Source organism: Leguminivora glycinivorella, chromosome 24 (genome assembly GCF_023078275.1).
Source record: "Leguminivora glycinivorella isolate SPB_JAAS2020 chromosome 24, LegGlyc_1.1, whole genome shotgun sequence".
NCBI classification, from domain to species: domain Eukaryota; kingdom Metazoa; phylum Arthropoda; class Insecta; order Lepidoptera; family Tortricidae; genus Leguminivora; species Leguminivora glycinivorella.
In genome coordinates, this window is record NC_062994.1 from 4,016,645 (window position 1) to 4,031,844 (window position 15,200).

At 41.4% G+C, this 15,200-nt stretch overlaps 1 protein-coding gene and 1 non-coding gene across 14 annotated transcripts in view; both read left to right on the forward strand.

Annotated features, from left to right (window-relative positions):
* Window positions 1-15,200, forward strand: part of LOC125238886 (phosphatidylinositol 4-phosphate 5-kinase type-1 alpha) — a 112,853-nt gene that overhangs the window by 45,649 nt on the left and 52,004 nt on the right. For 12 of the 13 annotated variants that reach the window (XM_048146367.1, XM_048146370.1, XM_048146368.1 and 9 more), the window contains exons 4-5: window positions 2,056-2,267; window positions 13,711-13,875. In XM_048146367.1, the coding sequence (XP_048002324.1) occupies window positions 2,056-2,267; window positions 13,711-13,875 (377 nt within the window). Of the gene's footprint in view, window positions 1-2,055; window positions 2,268-13,710; window positions 13,876-14,630; window positions 15,065-15,200 lie in introns of those variants that run through there. The other variant, XM_048146373.1, reaches the window with a different exon arrangement.
* On the forward strand, window positions 12,438-12,509 carry Trnad-guc. The gene has a single exon. It is a non-coding gene; the product is annotated as a tRNA-Asp (tRNA).

Genomic DNA, 15,200 nt, shown 5'->3' on the forward strand with positions numbered 1-15,200 from the left:
AGGTACTGAGCTACTGAGGGACGACACGACATGCATGTAATTTATACATAATCGTGTATACATACTGTTGTATGCCAAACGGCCTGTGGGCCAAGAAAAGTACCGAATGAACACTGGACAGTTGGAAAACAAACATAGTGCGGAGTGACGGCAGACCGCGAAGGAGATGGCGGCACGATCTTGACGTCTTTCGAATAGTAAAACATTGCCTTATGCCTTAGATCGAGACGCGTGGAAGAGAGGGAAGTATTTGCCCAGCAGTGGGCCAATCCATATTATAAATGGGGAAGTGTGTGTGTCTGTTTGTTTGTCCGTCTTTCACGGCAAAACAGAGTGACGAATTGACGTGATTTTTTAAATGGAGATAGTTGAAGGGATGGAGAGATTGGAGAGTGACATAGGCTTTGTCTCTTTCTAACGCGAGCGAAGCCGCGGGCAGAAGCTAGTTATAAATAAATGAGAAGGTGTGTGTGTCTGTTTATTTCTCCGTCTTTCACGGTAAAACGATGGAATGTGACATAGGCTACTTTATGTCTCTTTCTAACCCTCCATTTCCCTAATTTGGAGGGGTTGAAGTTTGTGTGGAGCTTCCGCAATTTTCGAATTAAACGCATCGTTACGTTACTAAACAAAATCTAGTCTTAGGTCAGTATAATAAATAATCCATGACCTAAACCATCATCTGGAATAAAGTAGTCTTAAAAATAGCATGTTTACGAAAGCTATTTGTGGCCAGAAATTACAATAGCGTTGGCTAATAATGGCCGCTATTATTGACTATGATAAAGGAACTTATGTGGCGTAATGGCGTCGTGGAGCTATTAACATACTACTGATAACTATAGATAATATTAATGACTAGCTTTTTCAAAGTTATCAATCTTATTTAAACGTTGAACTTTTGACCCCCATTTCACCCCCTTAGGATGTGTATTTTGAAAAATCTTAGTGCTCCTCTACACCGTATAAGGAACCTACGTGCTAAATTTTGAATCTCTGGGACCAGCGGTTTCGGTTGTACGTTGATCAGTCAGTCAGTCTGTTTCTTCTTTTATATATTTAGATAAGTGTTGTTGGATTTTATGAATATAAAGTGAAATAGATATCATTAAAGGAAAAGCGATCAATTTTCACTGCCGTGAATCGAACCCGGGTCTTTAGCTTACGCGGCTAACATCGTTACCTCTAGTACCCGTCGGAAATCTCTTAATTTTCTTTAAATGGGCATACTCTTGACCACAGACTAGCCAAAAGCCTAGACGTGGCCTACAATGGAGTGAGCTCGCCCAGAAGATTTGAAGGTAAAATGTTTGTTATCCGTGAAAGTACCGTCCTCGTCCGGAATCCAGCATAAAACTAATTCAAAAAACGTTGCTACTGTTACTCTTAAGATTTGAAACTCATACGTTCTTCATTTGTTTATGCTCTTTACCTAATTATATTTCTCTATTGTATACAACATCCATTACCGTGCTAGAAACTGGTTAAATCATAAGATCCGGATAATCTCAGATTTAGCACACGTAAACATACGCGCGTTTCAAGTTCACGTAGCGTATACAATCCGCTATTTGTGGTTACGATATATATCTTCTTCTTTGTATGCGTTAGACTTTACGGGTTAACGAAAAGGTGTGGTATGTTTAGATAGTTTCAGAGTTATGTCTGTCTAATATAAAAGTTTTTTTTTTAAGTCTGACCTCTGATTAATTAATAAATGATTAAGAACTCTTATTTCACGGCCTACGGGCATCTGAAACCAAGTAGCACATTTAAAGCTTGGCCACCCATGCGCGTTTTGAAAGCGCAGCGTTAGCGGAGCGCAATGATGGCGTTGCGCCGGACGAAGCAGATTGCGAGCTTAGAAGTTACCATGTGCCAACTTCTAAGCCTATATTTTGCAACTGTAAACTTCTAATAATTCTGAAAACTTAGACGTGTAGCGTTTTTAATCTACACTAGTGCCCTTTTCTGTTTTGGGTGAAATTTTTATGTCCTAAAGTTTTGTGTTCTATTTACTTTACAAATCTATCAATAATATACTTTTCTTTTCAGGAATACAACACGCGATCGGAGGCCTCGCATCGAAACCAGAACGCGACTTGCTCATGCAAGATTTCATGACAGTGGAGACCACCAACTTTCCACACGAGGGCTCGAACCACACGCCAGCACATCACTACTCGGAGTTCAAGTTTAAAACCTATGCGCCTATAGCGTTTAGGTACTTTAGAGATCTGTTTGGGATTCAGCCGGATGATTTTCTGGTGAGTATCCCACTTCTGAATCAATAGTTTCTATAGAAAACTCGAGAAAAGACTCCTTGGCAGTGAAGACTAACTTTCGCTACGAGGGATTGAACTATACATCAGCGCATCATTATTCAGAGTTCAAGTCCTATGCGTCTATAGCGTTTACGTACTTTAAAGACCTGTTCGGAATGCAGCCGGATGATTTTCTGGTCAGTATCCCACTTCTGAATCTTTAGTTTTTATAGAAAACTTGAGAAAAGGTTCCATGACAATGGAAACCAACTTTTGCTACGAGGGATCGAACTATACAGCAGCCCATCATTATTCAGACTTCAAGTTCAAAATATGCGCTCCTATAGCGTTTAGGTACTTTAGAGACCTGTTCGGAATACAGCCGGATGATTTTCTGGTGAGTATCCCACTTCTGAATCAATAGTTTTTTTGAAAACTCTATCTTTAACTCTTAAAAGAATCCATGACTCAAAAGTCAGCGCTCAGTCAAAGTTAAATTTTTGCTTATATATCTTTTAGGTACCTACTTCCAGATTATTCTTAGGGTTCCTCAAACATATCGGCGCGGAATCTTCTTTCGCCGACAAAAAATCGCTCTCTGGTATGAACTGTGAACATGCCTGTGTGCGTAGCCGAATGCACAAACGCTCACGATAATGTCTCTTTCGTAGCTATCTATCTCTATCGCTCTTGCATATTAGCGCGACAGAGCCAGACTACCTTTCTGCGGCGTTTCGATTTCCAACAAAATATTATTTTGCACAGCGTACCATAAATAACCTAACCACAAAATTAAAATTTTGAAATAACTACCGACCGCGACATAGTAGACCAATTTTCATGAAACATGGCTAAGAACACTCCCGACTAACTCAGCTTTCAGACATAAAAAAACTAAATCTAAATCGGTTCATCCGTTAGGGAGCTACGATGCCACAGACAGACACACGCACAGACAGCCAGACAAACAGACAGACAGAGAGACAGACACGTCAAACTTATAACACTCCGTCGTTTAAAAATAAGTTAAAAATAAGTCACACTTAAACCATTAATAGAATTACGTCAATGGAAAAAAGCTTCACCATACCAAGCTGTGCCATTAATATCTCAAGCACCCAAATATCTGGGCATGATGACCCCGATGACGTCATGATTCTCCCAGCGCATCCAATTACAGATTCATCAACAGTTATGTGACGTCACGCGGACGTCATTGCTGGTTGAGCGTCGCTTGAATGAATCTAACCGGTTTTAAAGATCACTTGATAGTAATTGTTTGGAGATACGTTTATTATTATTAATCTTACTCTTTAATTACTTTACATACATACAACATACATACAATCACGCCTGTATCCCATAAAGGGGTAGGCAGAGCACATGAACTACTCAAGTTTCAGTGCCACTCTTGGCAAAAAGGGGTTGAAATAAAACGAAAATTGTGACATTGCAGTGACAGGTTGCCAGCCGACGCCTACGCCACAATTTAACCCATATCCCACAGTCGACTTTTACGACACCCACGGGAAGAAACGGTGAAATTTTTAACCCTAACCACCTAACTTAATTACTTTAATTAGGGTAAAACACATCATCATTCTCTTGCCCTTATCCCAGTCATTTGGAATCGGTGCAGCATGTCTACCTCTCCCTTACATCTCTATCACCCGTTATATCATCATTCACTTCCGTTTCATATCATGTCTCAGACAGTCCATCCACCTCTTCCTCGATTTTCCTCCCGTTACTTCCTTCCACATTCATTCGTAATACCTTTCTCGTCACATGCCATGACTTTCATCCCTTCGCATTACATACCCATAGGTACCATGCTAGTTACGCTAGGGTAACGCGTATACTGACTATAAAAACGCACTATTCATTGGCATTAACGTCTATTGCAGACGGTTTATGGTGTAACATTCGAGAGGCACCTGTTTTGGTGACTTAATAGACCGATACGAGACCGACATAGTCCGCAGGACTGACGAGCGAAGTTTGCGGAAATCGGCGCTGAAACACCTTGGCGTCGCTTCTGTCTCTTATCAGCAAGTGTAGCAAACCATCTGGACCCGGGTATGTCCTTAAACTACGTCCAAAAAGAGAAGTAGGGCCTAGCGTAATGCCATCACGCTCGAATCAGGAGCAGCCCAACTGGGGGAATACCTCCACCTTACAGAATACCACAGCCATAATAGCACTGCTGCCTACCCTGTAGGTATGTAGTGTTGTGTTCCTGTTGATGAGTAAGGTTCCCAGTGCTCCACCCCCACCCCCCCTAATCATGATGATTGCGCAGTTCAAGAGGCTACCCCAGGAGGATACCAGCAGTGCTGAAGAATCCCTCACTGGGCTTCCACGCTCAGGTCGCATTATGCCTGAGAGTGGACGCCGAGGCTGCCCCACATCGTACTCTGGGGGGGGGCAAAACCGCGCTCACTCATCTGCCATCTACCCGAGGCAAGAGCAGTACTGCTTCGGCACCCCCTACCATGTTGTCCGTGGACTTCTGCAACATTAGGGGCTTACATTCCAACCTTAATGCTGTCCATCAACACCTCGAGACAGCTAAGCCGGCCTTGCTCTTTCTGACCGAGACGCAGATATCGTCTCCAGCCGACACATCCTACCTGTCCTATCCTGGATACGGACTGGAACACACTTTCGTGCCTAGAGCTGGGGTGTGTGTGTACGTTAGAGACGATATCAGCTCTCGCCGCCTCAGGAATCTTGAAGGTAAGGACCTCTCCACCCTATGGCTACGTATAGATTGCGATGACCATCCCCGCGTCTATTCGTGCCTATACACCGTGTTTCACTTAACACTAAAAACCTGAAAACAGTTTGTTCAGAATCGAGAGTAGAATCGATTGAGCTATATCTTGATGGGGGTAATATTTTTATTTAAATTAGTATTATTAGTTATTTTTTACGTGCCCATTCTATTGTACTCGTAATACAACATTGTGTATATCGCATTGCTAGAGGTTGTTTACCTTTTTTCAGTATTTAGGGGTATTAATACTGGCCGGTTACTTGGACGATTATTTTTTCCGCTACTAGTTTGACGTTGTTTGTCAGTTTAATCTTAATGTTTATCATAAGTCATAACAAATTGAACTCGTACCTAATTACAACCTTGTCATTTTGAATATTGAGTTTATTTGCTTACTGCGATTACCTGTCCAACTTGAAGTTTACTGTGACAAAGCTTTAAAGTGTTTTACAGTGACATCTTAGCTGTCTATTGGTAAACCTTATGTCGTTGCAGTAACGTACACAAATAAATAGTCTTATGGTTTATGATGGTAGTTAGCAATTATTTTATTGAGTGTAGAGCTACAAGTCAAGTAGAGCTGTACAGAAAATTAAAAATTCAATTAAGAAAAAAGTAACGATCAGATTAAAAGATGAATAGTCTAGATGAGTTTAAAAAAATAAAAATCAGTTGGGGTGTCTGAGGTTTTGAGTGATACCGGAAACACCGTGTATAGGTCCCACAGCGGTGATGCCGAAACTGACCGACTCATTGAGCACACTCAAACGGCTGCAGACTCTGTGCAGCAGCAGATCCCATCCGCTGAGATCATTGTGCTCGGTGATTTTAATGCCCACAATGCCGAATGGCTCGGCTCTAATAAGACCGATCATGCGGGCAGATCTGTTTTTGACTTTGCTCTGGCATACGGCCTAACACAACTGGTTACTACGCCTACGCGAATCCCAGATGTGGAAGGACAGGAACCTTCCCTGTTGGACCTTCTGCTGACTTCTCATCCGACAGATTACGGTGTATCCGTTGAAGCCCCGCTGGGGTCATCGGATCACTGCTTGATTCGGAGCACGGTTCCGCTCGCGTGCACGCCGCGTCGGCGAGTTGCATGTACACGCCGTGTGTGGCACTATAGGTCAGCAGACTGGGATGGGATGCGGTCCTTCTTTGCCTCCTACCCCTGGAGGCAAGTTTGCTTCTCGCCGGATGATCCCGATGTCGTCGCTGATTCTGTTGCTGACGTGGTGCTGCAGGGAATGGAGCTTTTCATTCCATCTTCTGTAGTCCCTGTTGGTGGTAAATCGCAACCCTGGTTCAGTCGTCTCTGTAAAGAGGCCTCGCGTTGGAAAAACGAGTGCTACCGAGCCTGGGTTAATGCGGCGGCAGTACGGGATGAAAATACCAGCGCACTAAAAAAGGAGTTTAACTTCGCCTCCAGGTCCTTCAAAAGAGTTATCGCCAGAGCAAAGTCGCTGCACATCGGTAGAATTGGCGAGAAATTGGAGCACCTCCCTTCGGGCACTCGTGCGTTCTGGTCTCTCGCCAAAGCTATCCAGGGGAATTTCTGCACGCCATCTTTTCCACCCCTGCACATGGGAAGTGATTCATGGGCCCACGACGCAAAAGATAAAGCCGACCTTCTGGGCAAACTCTTTGCGTCCAACTCTACTTTGGATGACGGGGGAAACGCGCCGCCGACTATACCGCGGTGCGAGAGCTGTATGCCGGATGTCCGGTTCAACCAAAGCTCAGTGCGTAAAGCACTTCGTTCCCTCGACACTCATAAGTCGAGTGGGCCCGATGGAATCCCTGCCATTGTGCTAAAAACTTGTGCTCCTGAGTTGGCTCCGGTCTTAACGCGTCTCTTTCGGCTCTCTTACTCTTCCGGCGTAGTCCCGGCTTCTTGGAAGTCAGCTTTGGTGCACCCGATCCCTAAAAAAGGCGACCGCTCAAATCCGTCCAACTATAGGCCAATAGCTATAACTTCCCTCTTCTCGAAGATAATGGAATCCATCATCAACTGCCAGCTCTTACGGTACCTAGAGGATCACCAGCTGCTTAGTGACCAACAATATGGTTTCCGTAGAGGCCGCTCGGCTGGTGATCTTCTAGTTAACCTGACACATCGTTGGGCACAGGCAATCGAGATGAAGGGTGAGGCATTGGCCGTTAGTTTGGACATCGCGAAAGCGTTTGATCGCGTTTGGCATAAAGTACTTCTTTCGAAGTTACCATCCTACGGGCTTCCCGAGAGATTATGTGTTTGGGTGGATAGCTTCCTGGCAGACAGAAGCATAAAGGTCTTAGTTGACGGTAAATGCTCTGACTCCATGCCTGTGAATGCTGGTGTTCCCCAAGGCTGTGTGCTATCACCTACGCTATTCCTCTTGCATATCAATGACATGCTGCAAACCAGCGGCATTCATTGTTATGCGGATGATAGTACGGTTGATGCTACTTACACCGGCCGCACCAATATCTCTCGGGAAAACGTCATTGAGAGCCGGAACAAACTTGTGTCTGAAATTGAGACTTCCTTGAAAGAAGTCTCTGAATGGGGTCGACTTAACTTAGTCCGATTTAACCCTACCAAGACACAGGTTTGCGCGTTTACCGCAAAAAAGTTAGAGTTTGTCGCATCACCCTTTTTTGAGAGCACTCCCCTCACTGCCACAGCCAGTATAGGAATTCTAGGCGTTGACATTTCGAGTGCAGTCCAGTTTCGCGGTCATTTAGAAGGTAAGGCCAAACTGGCCTCAAAAAAGCTGGGTGTGCTCAATAGATCGAGACAGTATTTCACTCCAGCCCACCGCCTTCAGCTCTATAAGGCGCAGGTTCGCCCACACATGGTGTACTGTTCTCATCTATGGGCAGGGGCACCTCAGTACCAGCTTGTCCCTCTGGACCGCATCCAACGACGAGCGACTCGGATTGTCAACTGCCAGCATATCTCCGATCAGCTTGACCCCTTGGCGCTGCGTAGAGATGTGGCCTCGCTCTGCATCTTCTATCGCATGTATAACGGGGAGTGCTCCGAGGAATTGTTCGGATTAATCCCTACCGCTTCTTTCCGCCATCGCCCTACGCGACAACATTTCCATCGTCATCATCTAGATGGCTGGCAGTCCTCAACTGTGCGTTTCTCCAGAAACTTCCTGCCCCGCACAGCTAAACTGTGGAATGAATTGTCGCCTGCGGTATTTCCGGACCAATACGACCTTCAAATCTTCAAGAAAAGAGCGTACACCCATCTTAAAGGCCGGCAACGCACCTCCAACACCTCTGGTGTTTCGGGTGTCCATGGGCGGCGGTGATCGCTTACCATCAGGCGACCTGTCTGCTCGTTTGCCTCCTATCCCATAAAAAAAAAAAAAATGTCTCATCACAAATTCTGCGATCTTTCACAACGCATTTGCGCCACTCCCTTCGTTGCTCTGCGACCCTCTCCCAGTGTTGGTGGTAACTATGAAAGGCAATCATGTTCCTCTTTGCGCAGTCTTAGTCATCTTAAATTAAATGACGTCACGAGGACGTCATCAGACTGAGCGTTGGTTGAATGAATCCAACCGGTTTGCAAGATGACTTGGTTTTCATTGTTTAGAAATAAAATGAGTAACATAATGATCTTATTGAATTAGTTTAATTACTTCAGTGTGCGATTGTTTTTGTGTTTTTTGTATAACGGTTATTGTCTGAATTGATGACAAGGTGATGATGAGTAATTAATGTAGCAAATAGGTTTAAAACATATTTTTTGCTATGAACAATGGATTCCTCATAGCGAAAGAAATTATGCTTCATATCAAGATAAATCAGGTCAGAAGAAGAGAAAAATCATAAAGTCTAGGTGACGTTTGCGTCAAAAAAGAATTAAAAACTCGATGATACTTATAGTCATACTTAGGGCTTGCAATATCGGACGATTTTCAATTCCGGAACTGGTTTTCGAGATTGGACTTCAATTCCGGAATTCCGGAACTAGTTCCGGAATTGAACAATTTTTTTTGGCTTTGTTTTCTGGTGGGTTTTTGATGAAATAATAGAATTTTAAATTGAAATTTTAATATTAATCGACGTTTAAGACAATAACTCTGTACCTAAAAGGCATATAACACTGCAATTTTCATTTTAGTAATTTTACAGGAGAGGCCATTTTGTGTCAAAATCGGTCTTGCAAGGTATTTCGAACAACAGCAAACGATACAAACGAGGTTTTAGTGCCAGTTTTCTGTTAGTAGTTAACATTAAAGTAAATATATGTGAGTGTGCAAAGGAAAACGTCCCACTTTGTCGATTGCTATAAAGCTGCTTTGTCAATTTATTCATATAAAGATACAAGTAAATCTCGCCTTAATGGTAACCGACAAAGTGGGACGTTTTACTAAACACACTCACATATTTAGCATTAAGTATTATTTAATAGTATTTGACACATCATTTAGTAATAAAAACTACACATTTTAGACAAAAAACCAAATAAAACTACCCCAAATACAGTGTTTTCCTACTGAACTTTTTTCATATTTGAGGATTTAATACAGCAAAATACTGAGAAACAAAGGCGAAAAATTTTAAGTCACAACCCTACGATTGAAATCGGAGGTCAGCGTATTGAGCAGGTAGCAGAAGCAAGAAACTTAGGTGTGCTCATGGATGGTAACCTTAAGTTTCACAACCATGTAGTGGAGACTTCTAGAGTATGCTTTTATGGACTCAAAATATTGTATAGCGTACGTAGGTATTTGAGTACTGATGTGAGAGTATCATTGTGCGAATCATTAATATTGTCAAAACTCAATTATGCAGACACTGTTGTAGGTGGCTGTCTGTTGTCAAAAACCAAAAAGTTAATACAACGTGTACAGAATGCATGTGCACGTTTTTGTTTTTACATTCCATCTCGGACTCATGTCACTCCTTACCTAAATAGTCACGGTTTGTTGAATATGGAGTCACGACGTTCAATGCATTTTGCCTGTATGCTTTTTGGTATTGTCAAGACAATGAGGCCACAATATCTATATGAGAAATTAACTTTTTCACAGAGACATATTAGGGGAGCTACTCGTTTGCTTTGTCCACGGCACAGCACCGCCGCATTTCGTGGCAGCTTTAAATACTCTGCCACGAAGTGCTGGAACAATATACCGCCTCCTATCAGGAACTCATTATCAGTGTATTCGTTCAAGGTTAATTTTAGAAAATATATTTTGAATTTACAGAAAAACTCTAATTAAGTCTGTGCTAAGGATAGGGTAACAAAAATAATTAATTGTATATTTTATGTCCAGGTTACGCCAATCATTTGGATCTAATCATATCATTTCTATGCGATTATTTTGTAAAAAAAAAAAAATCAGTATGACTATAAAGCTAGGAACATACTACGCGGACGTCCGTCGTAAATCGACCGCGACCGATCAGTGTGCACGGAACAAAACATCCAGCGAGCTAGATTTCGATCGGACGTCCATGCGCTCAAGGCCACGTCCACGTCCGTCGACCGATAGTTTGCACGGTTATGTGTAATTTCATTGTCCAGATTCCCGTCCGCGGTCGATTTACGACGGACGTCCGCGTAGTATGTTCCTAGCTTTACAGGTCAATAGTTCATAGCATTAAAATATTATTAAAATTATAATTATATTAAAATTTATATAAATTTAGATACAAAAACTATAAAATGATTTGTTTTGTATAGTTTGTAGCTGCGCTCTCTCGGAAGGGTCTCCACGGAAGACCAGCGTCAGGGTCCTCCAGGGTCCCTTGGCATGAAGCTGAGTGGAGACCTTTTCAGTTACGCTTTAATACAATAATATTTATTATGTTAGTGTTATTAGTTAAGTTTAAATTAAGCGTTTTTGAATAAAGTTCTTCTATTCTATTCTATTCAAAATGGACAAGGACAAAATTATTGTTTTATCAATTAAAATAATAAAAACAAGGATTTTAAATGCATATGCATCGATTGATCATCGATCATCGCAATAACGTAAAAGTAATAATTTACAAGAGTGGCATAACGTATTGTTCACATAAATGTAATAAATTAAGTATTGAATTACCTGTATCAGACTCGAGTAGAAGATATCCATCATTTGTTTTCGAGGCGCAAAAAATCGGAGTTCCTGATTTATACCTAGTGTACACCTTGAATTTTTGTTAAAAATAAAACATTCTTTTCATATCCACCATTTTCCATACATTTGCTCCTCAAATCTTTTGGTTTTGTAGTAGGCGGTCATAGAGTTAGATAGAGTTTAGTAAAATATGCACACGCCTTTCTGAAAAGTGTATAAGTAACTACGACTTTATGCTTGTGAATGAATGTAATATCAAAACACTACGATTTGCATCTGAAATTAAGACTTTTTGTCTAAAATATTCCGTGCTATGAAAAAAGAAGTAATATTTTAAGTTTTTGCCGCTTCGATACTAATTAATTTTGATTGTTACTGAAATTTAAGTTCGCAAAACCAGAAAGTGACAATGGTGTAATATTAGTGGGTTAAAATTAGACGCTCTCGCTCTAACTAGCCCTTTTGGCCATAAAATATGTACCATCTGAGTCCGAACAGTGTCTAACTTATGAATTTACGTATTTCTTATACATTCTGTGGTAGTTTTGTAAAATAACCAGGCTGATATTGCACGTTTTCATCTAAAAATATATATTTTTTCAATTCCGGAATTTTCGAGATTATGTGTTTCAATTCCGGAACTGTAATATCGGAAAAATTGTCCGAAATTCCCAAGCAAGCCCTAGTCATACTTGATGGAGAATTTTGGCCAAAAGCTGCACTTTTGGATAGAAGCAAGCCGCTTTGCATGGTGATAGTAGACATCATAGTAAACGATTTTTTCCGAGGATATCGAAATTTCATCCCTTAGGAAGCCGAGCGCAGCGAGGTGTTTTATGAAAATGAAAAAAATTCTATCTTTTTATTGTATCGTCCGATTTTGACAAAACGTATCTCAAATGAAAGGTACTGAATTTATGTATGTAGATAGAACATACATAAATTCAGTAAAAAAATCCAATATTTTATAGTTAAATGACGTCACGAGGACGTCATCAGACTGAGCGTTGGTTGAATGAATAATTAATGTAGCAAATAGGTTTAAAACATATTTTTTGCTATGAACAATTGATTCCTCATAGCGAAAGAAATTATGCTTCATATCAAGATAAATCAGGTCAGAAGAAGAGAAAAATCAAAAAATCTAGGTGACGTTTGCTCCAAAAAACAATTAAAAACTCGATGATACTTAGCTAGATGGAAGAAAACCTTCGCGCAGCAAGTTTTATCGAAAATTTGTGACAAATTCAAGTAGATTAGTAGACGATAAGAGAACGAATTATCATTGGATAGCTAAATTTCGCCGTCGCACTCATGTCTTCGGTAGTATAGTGGTAAGTATCCCCGCCTGTCACGCGGGAGACCGGGGTTCGATTCCCCGCCGGAGAGAAACTTTTTACTTTTTTCTTTTTTTCTCTATATAATACAAAATTTGTTGAGCTTATTGGAAGTATTAGGAGAAATTTAGGAATTTGATTATTCTGTCAATACGTATTTATACTATTTACTAACAAAAAAGTGTTTTTTAACTCCGGGCACCGTTGATATAATATTCAGTGTGGAATTGTGGATTGTACGGCTAAGTGCCATGTAGCCGCCATTTACTAGTCTGCGTGAATAAAATATAAACGGGTGACTCGTTTAGGTAAAAAAAATGGCAAACACAATCTCAGATGTGTAGGTGTATGCCTGGTGATGGTGATCTACGCATAATATAAAAATCTTGCATAGGTAGGGGAAAGTCGGGTACATCGTACCGCCTGTTAAATGAGATTTCCCGTTCAACAACCCATTTTAATTATTACCATCAGTTGGTGGAATAAAAAATGACAAACATTTGACAGAAATTGAGAGATATAAAAAACTATTTTTCGTGGATCTCGATGTAACTGTTATGTTTTTGTACCGACATTGTAATCTAGATACGTTAAAAATAAAGAACTATTAAAGTACAAATGTACTACGTAGTATTAGGGTGCCTTTCCAGCGCTACGTGGATATATTTGAATCCACGAATCATGTTCATTGTTCCACAATGGATTACGCTAGGAACGGGTTCGACTAAGCTGATTGGTGGATATCAGACGCATCCAGCACGGGAAGCATGGTCGCGCGATAGACGATAAAATATCAGGCCGTCCCTATCGCACTTACAAATAGTGCGATAGGGACGGCCTGCTATTTTATCGTCTATCGCGCGACCATGCTTCCCGTGCTGAGCAACGTAGCGTAGCACATCTCTGGTGGAAAGACACCCTATTTTTTTTTTATTGCGGACACCTTGTACAGATCAACTTAGCACCAAACTAAGCAAAGCTTGTACTATGGGTGCTAGCGACGATATACATACTTAAATTAGTAAATACATAATTATGTACATAGAAAACATCCATGACAGGAACAAATATCTGTGCTTCATACACAAATAAATGCCCGTACCGGGATTCGAACCCAGGACCGCGGCTTAGCAGGCAGGGTCACTACCGAACCGACTGAGCCAGATCCGTCGTCACTACAAAAATTCTTAACAAACCTACAAAACTAAGTACAAAAATTTCATATTGTTAATAAATAAATGTTCTTTTTCCAGATGTCAATGTGCAGCGCCCCCCTACGTGAGCTGAGCAACCCGGGCGCGTCCGGCTCCATCTTCTACCTGACGAACGACGACGAGTTCATCATCAAAACAGTGCAGCACAAGGAGGGCGAGTTCCTGCAGAAACTGCTGCCGGGATACTACTTGAACCTCGACCAGGTACGATTAAATATATATCTGACCAAAATATCCGTCCATCTGACCAATCTATCCAGCTATCTGACGAATCTATTCAGATATCTGACCAAACTATCCAGCTATCTGACAAAAATATCCATCTATCTGACAAATCTATTCTGGTATCCGACCAATCTCTACATCAATCTGACGAATATTTATCCAGCTATCTGACCAAACTATCCACCAATCTGATCAATCTATTGAGCTACCTGACCAATCCATCCAGCTGTCTGACCAATCTATCCATCTATCTGACGAAACAGTCCATCTATCTGACCAATCTATTCAACTATGTGACCAATCTTTCGAAATATTCATCTATCTGACAAATCTATTCAGGTATCTGACCAACCTATGCATTATCTGACAAATCTATTCAGATATCAGACCAATCTATCCATCTATCTTACCAACCCATCCCCGTACCCCCTACGTGAACTGAGCAACCCGGGCGCGTCCGGCTCCATCTTCTACCTGATGAACGACGACGAGTTCATCATCAAAACAGTGCAGCACAAGGAGGGCGAGTTTCTGCAGAAACTGCTGCCGGGATACTACTTGAACCTCGACCAGGTACGATTAAATATATATCTGAACAAAATATCCGTCGATCTGACCAATCTATCCAGCTATCTGACGAATCTATTCAGATATCTGACGAATCTATTCAGCTATCTGACAAAAATATCCATCTATCTAACAAATCTATTCTGGTATCCGACCAATCTCTACATCAATCTGACGAATATTTATCCAGCTATCTGACCAAACTATCCACCAATCTGATCAATCTATTGAGCTACCTGACCAATCCATCCAGCTGTCTGACCAATCTATCCATCTATCTGACGAAACAGTCCATCTATCTGACCAATCTATTCAACTATGTGACCAATCTTTCGAAATATTCATCTATCTGACAAATCTATTCAGGTATCTGACCAACCTATGCATCTATCTGACAAATCTATTCAGATATCAGACCAATCTATCCATCTATCTTACCAACCCATCCCCGTACCCCCTATGTGAACTGAGCAACCCGGGCGCGTCCGGCTCCATCTTCTACCTGACGAACGACGACGAGTTCATCATCAAAACAGTGCAGCACAAGGAGGGCGAGTTCCTGCAGAAACTGCTGCCGGGATACTACTTGAACCTCGACCAGGTACGATTTATTTAGCTATCTGACGAATCTATCCGTCAGTCCACCTACTTGAGAAACATATCTATCTGACAAAGATATCCATCTACTTTACCAATCTATCCAGCTATTTGACTAATCTATCTATCCTGACAAAGAT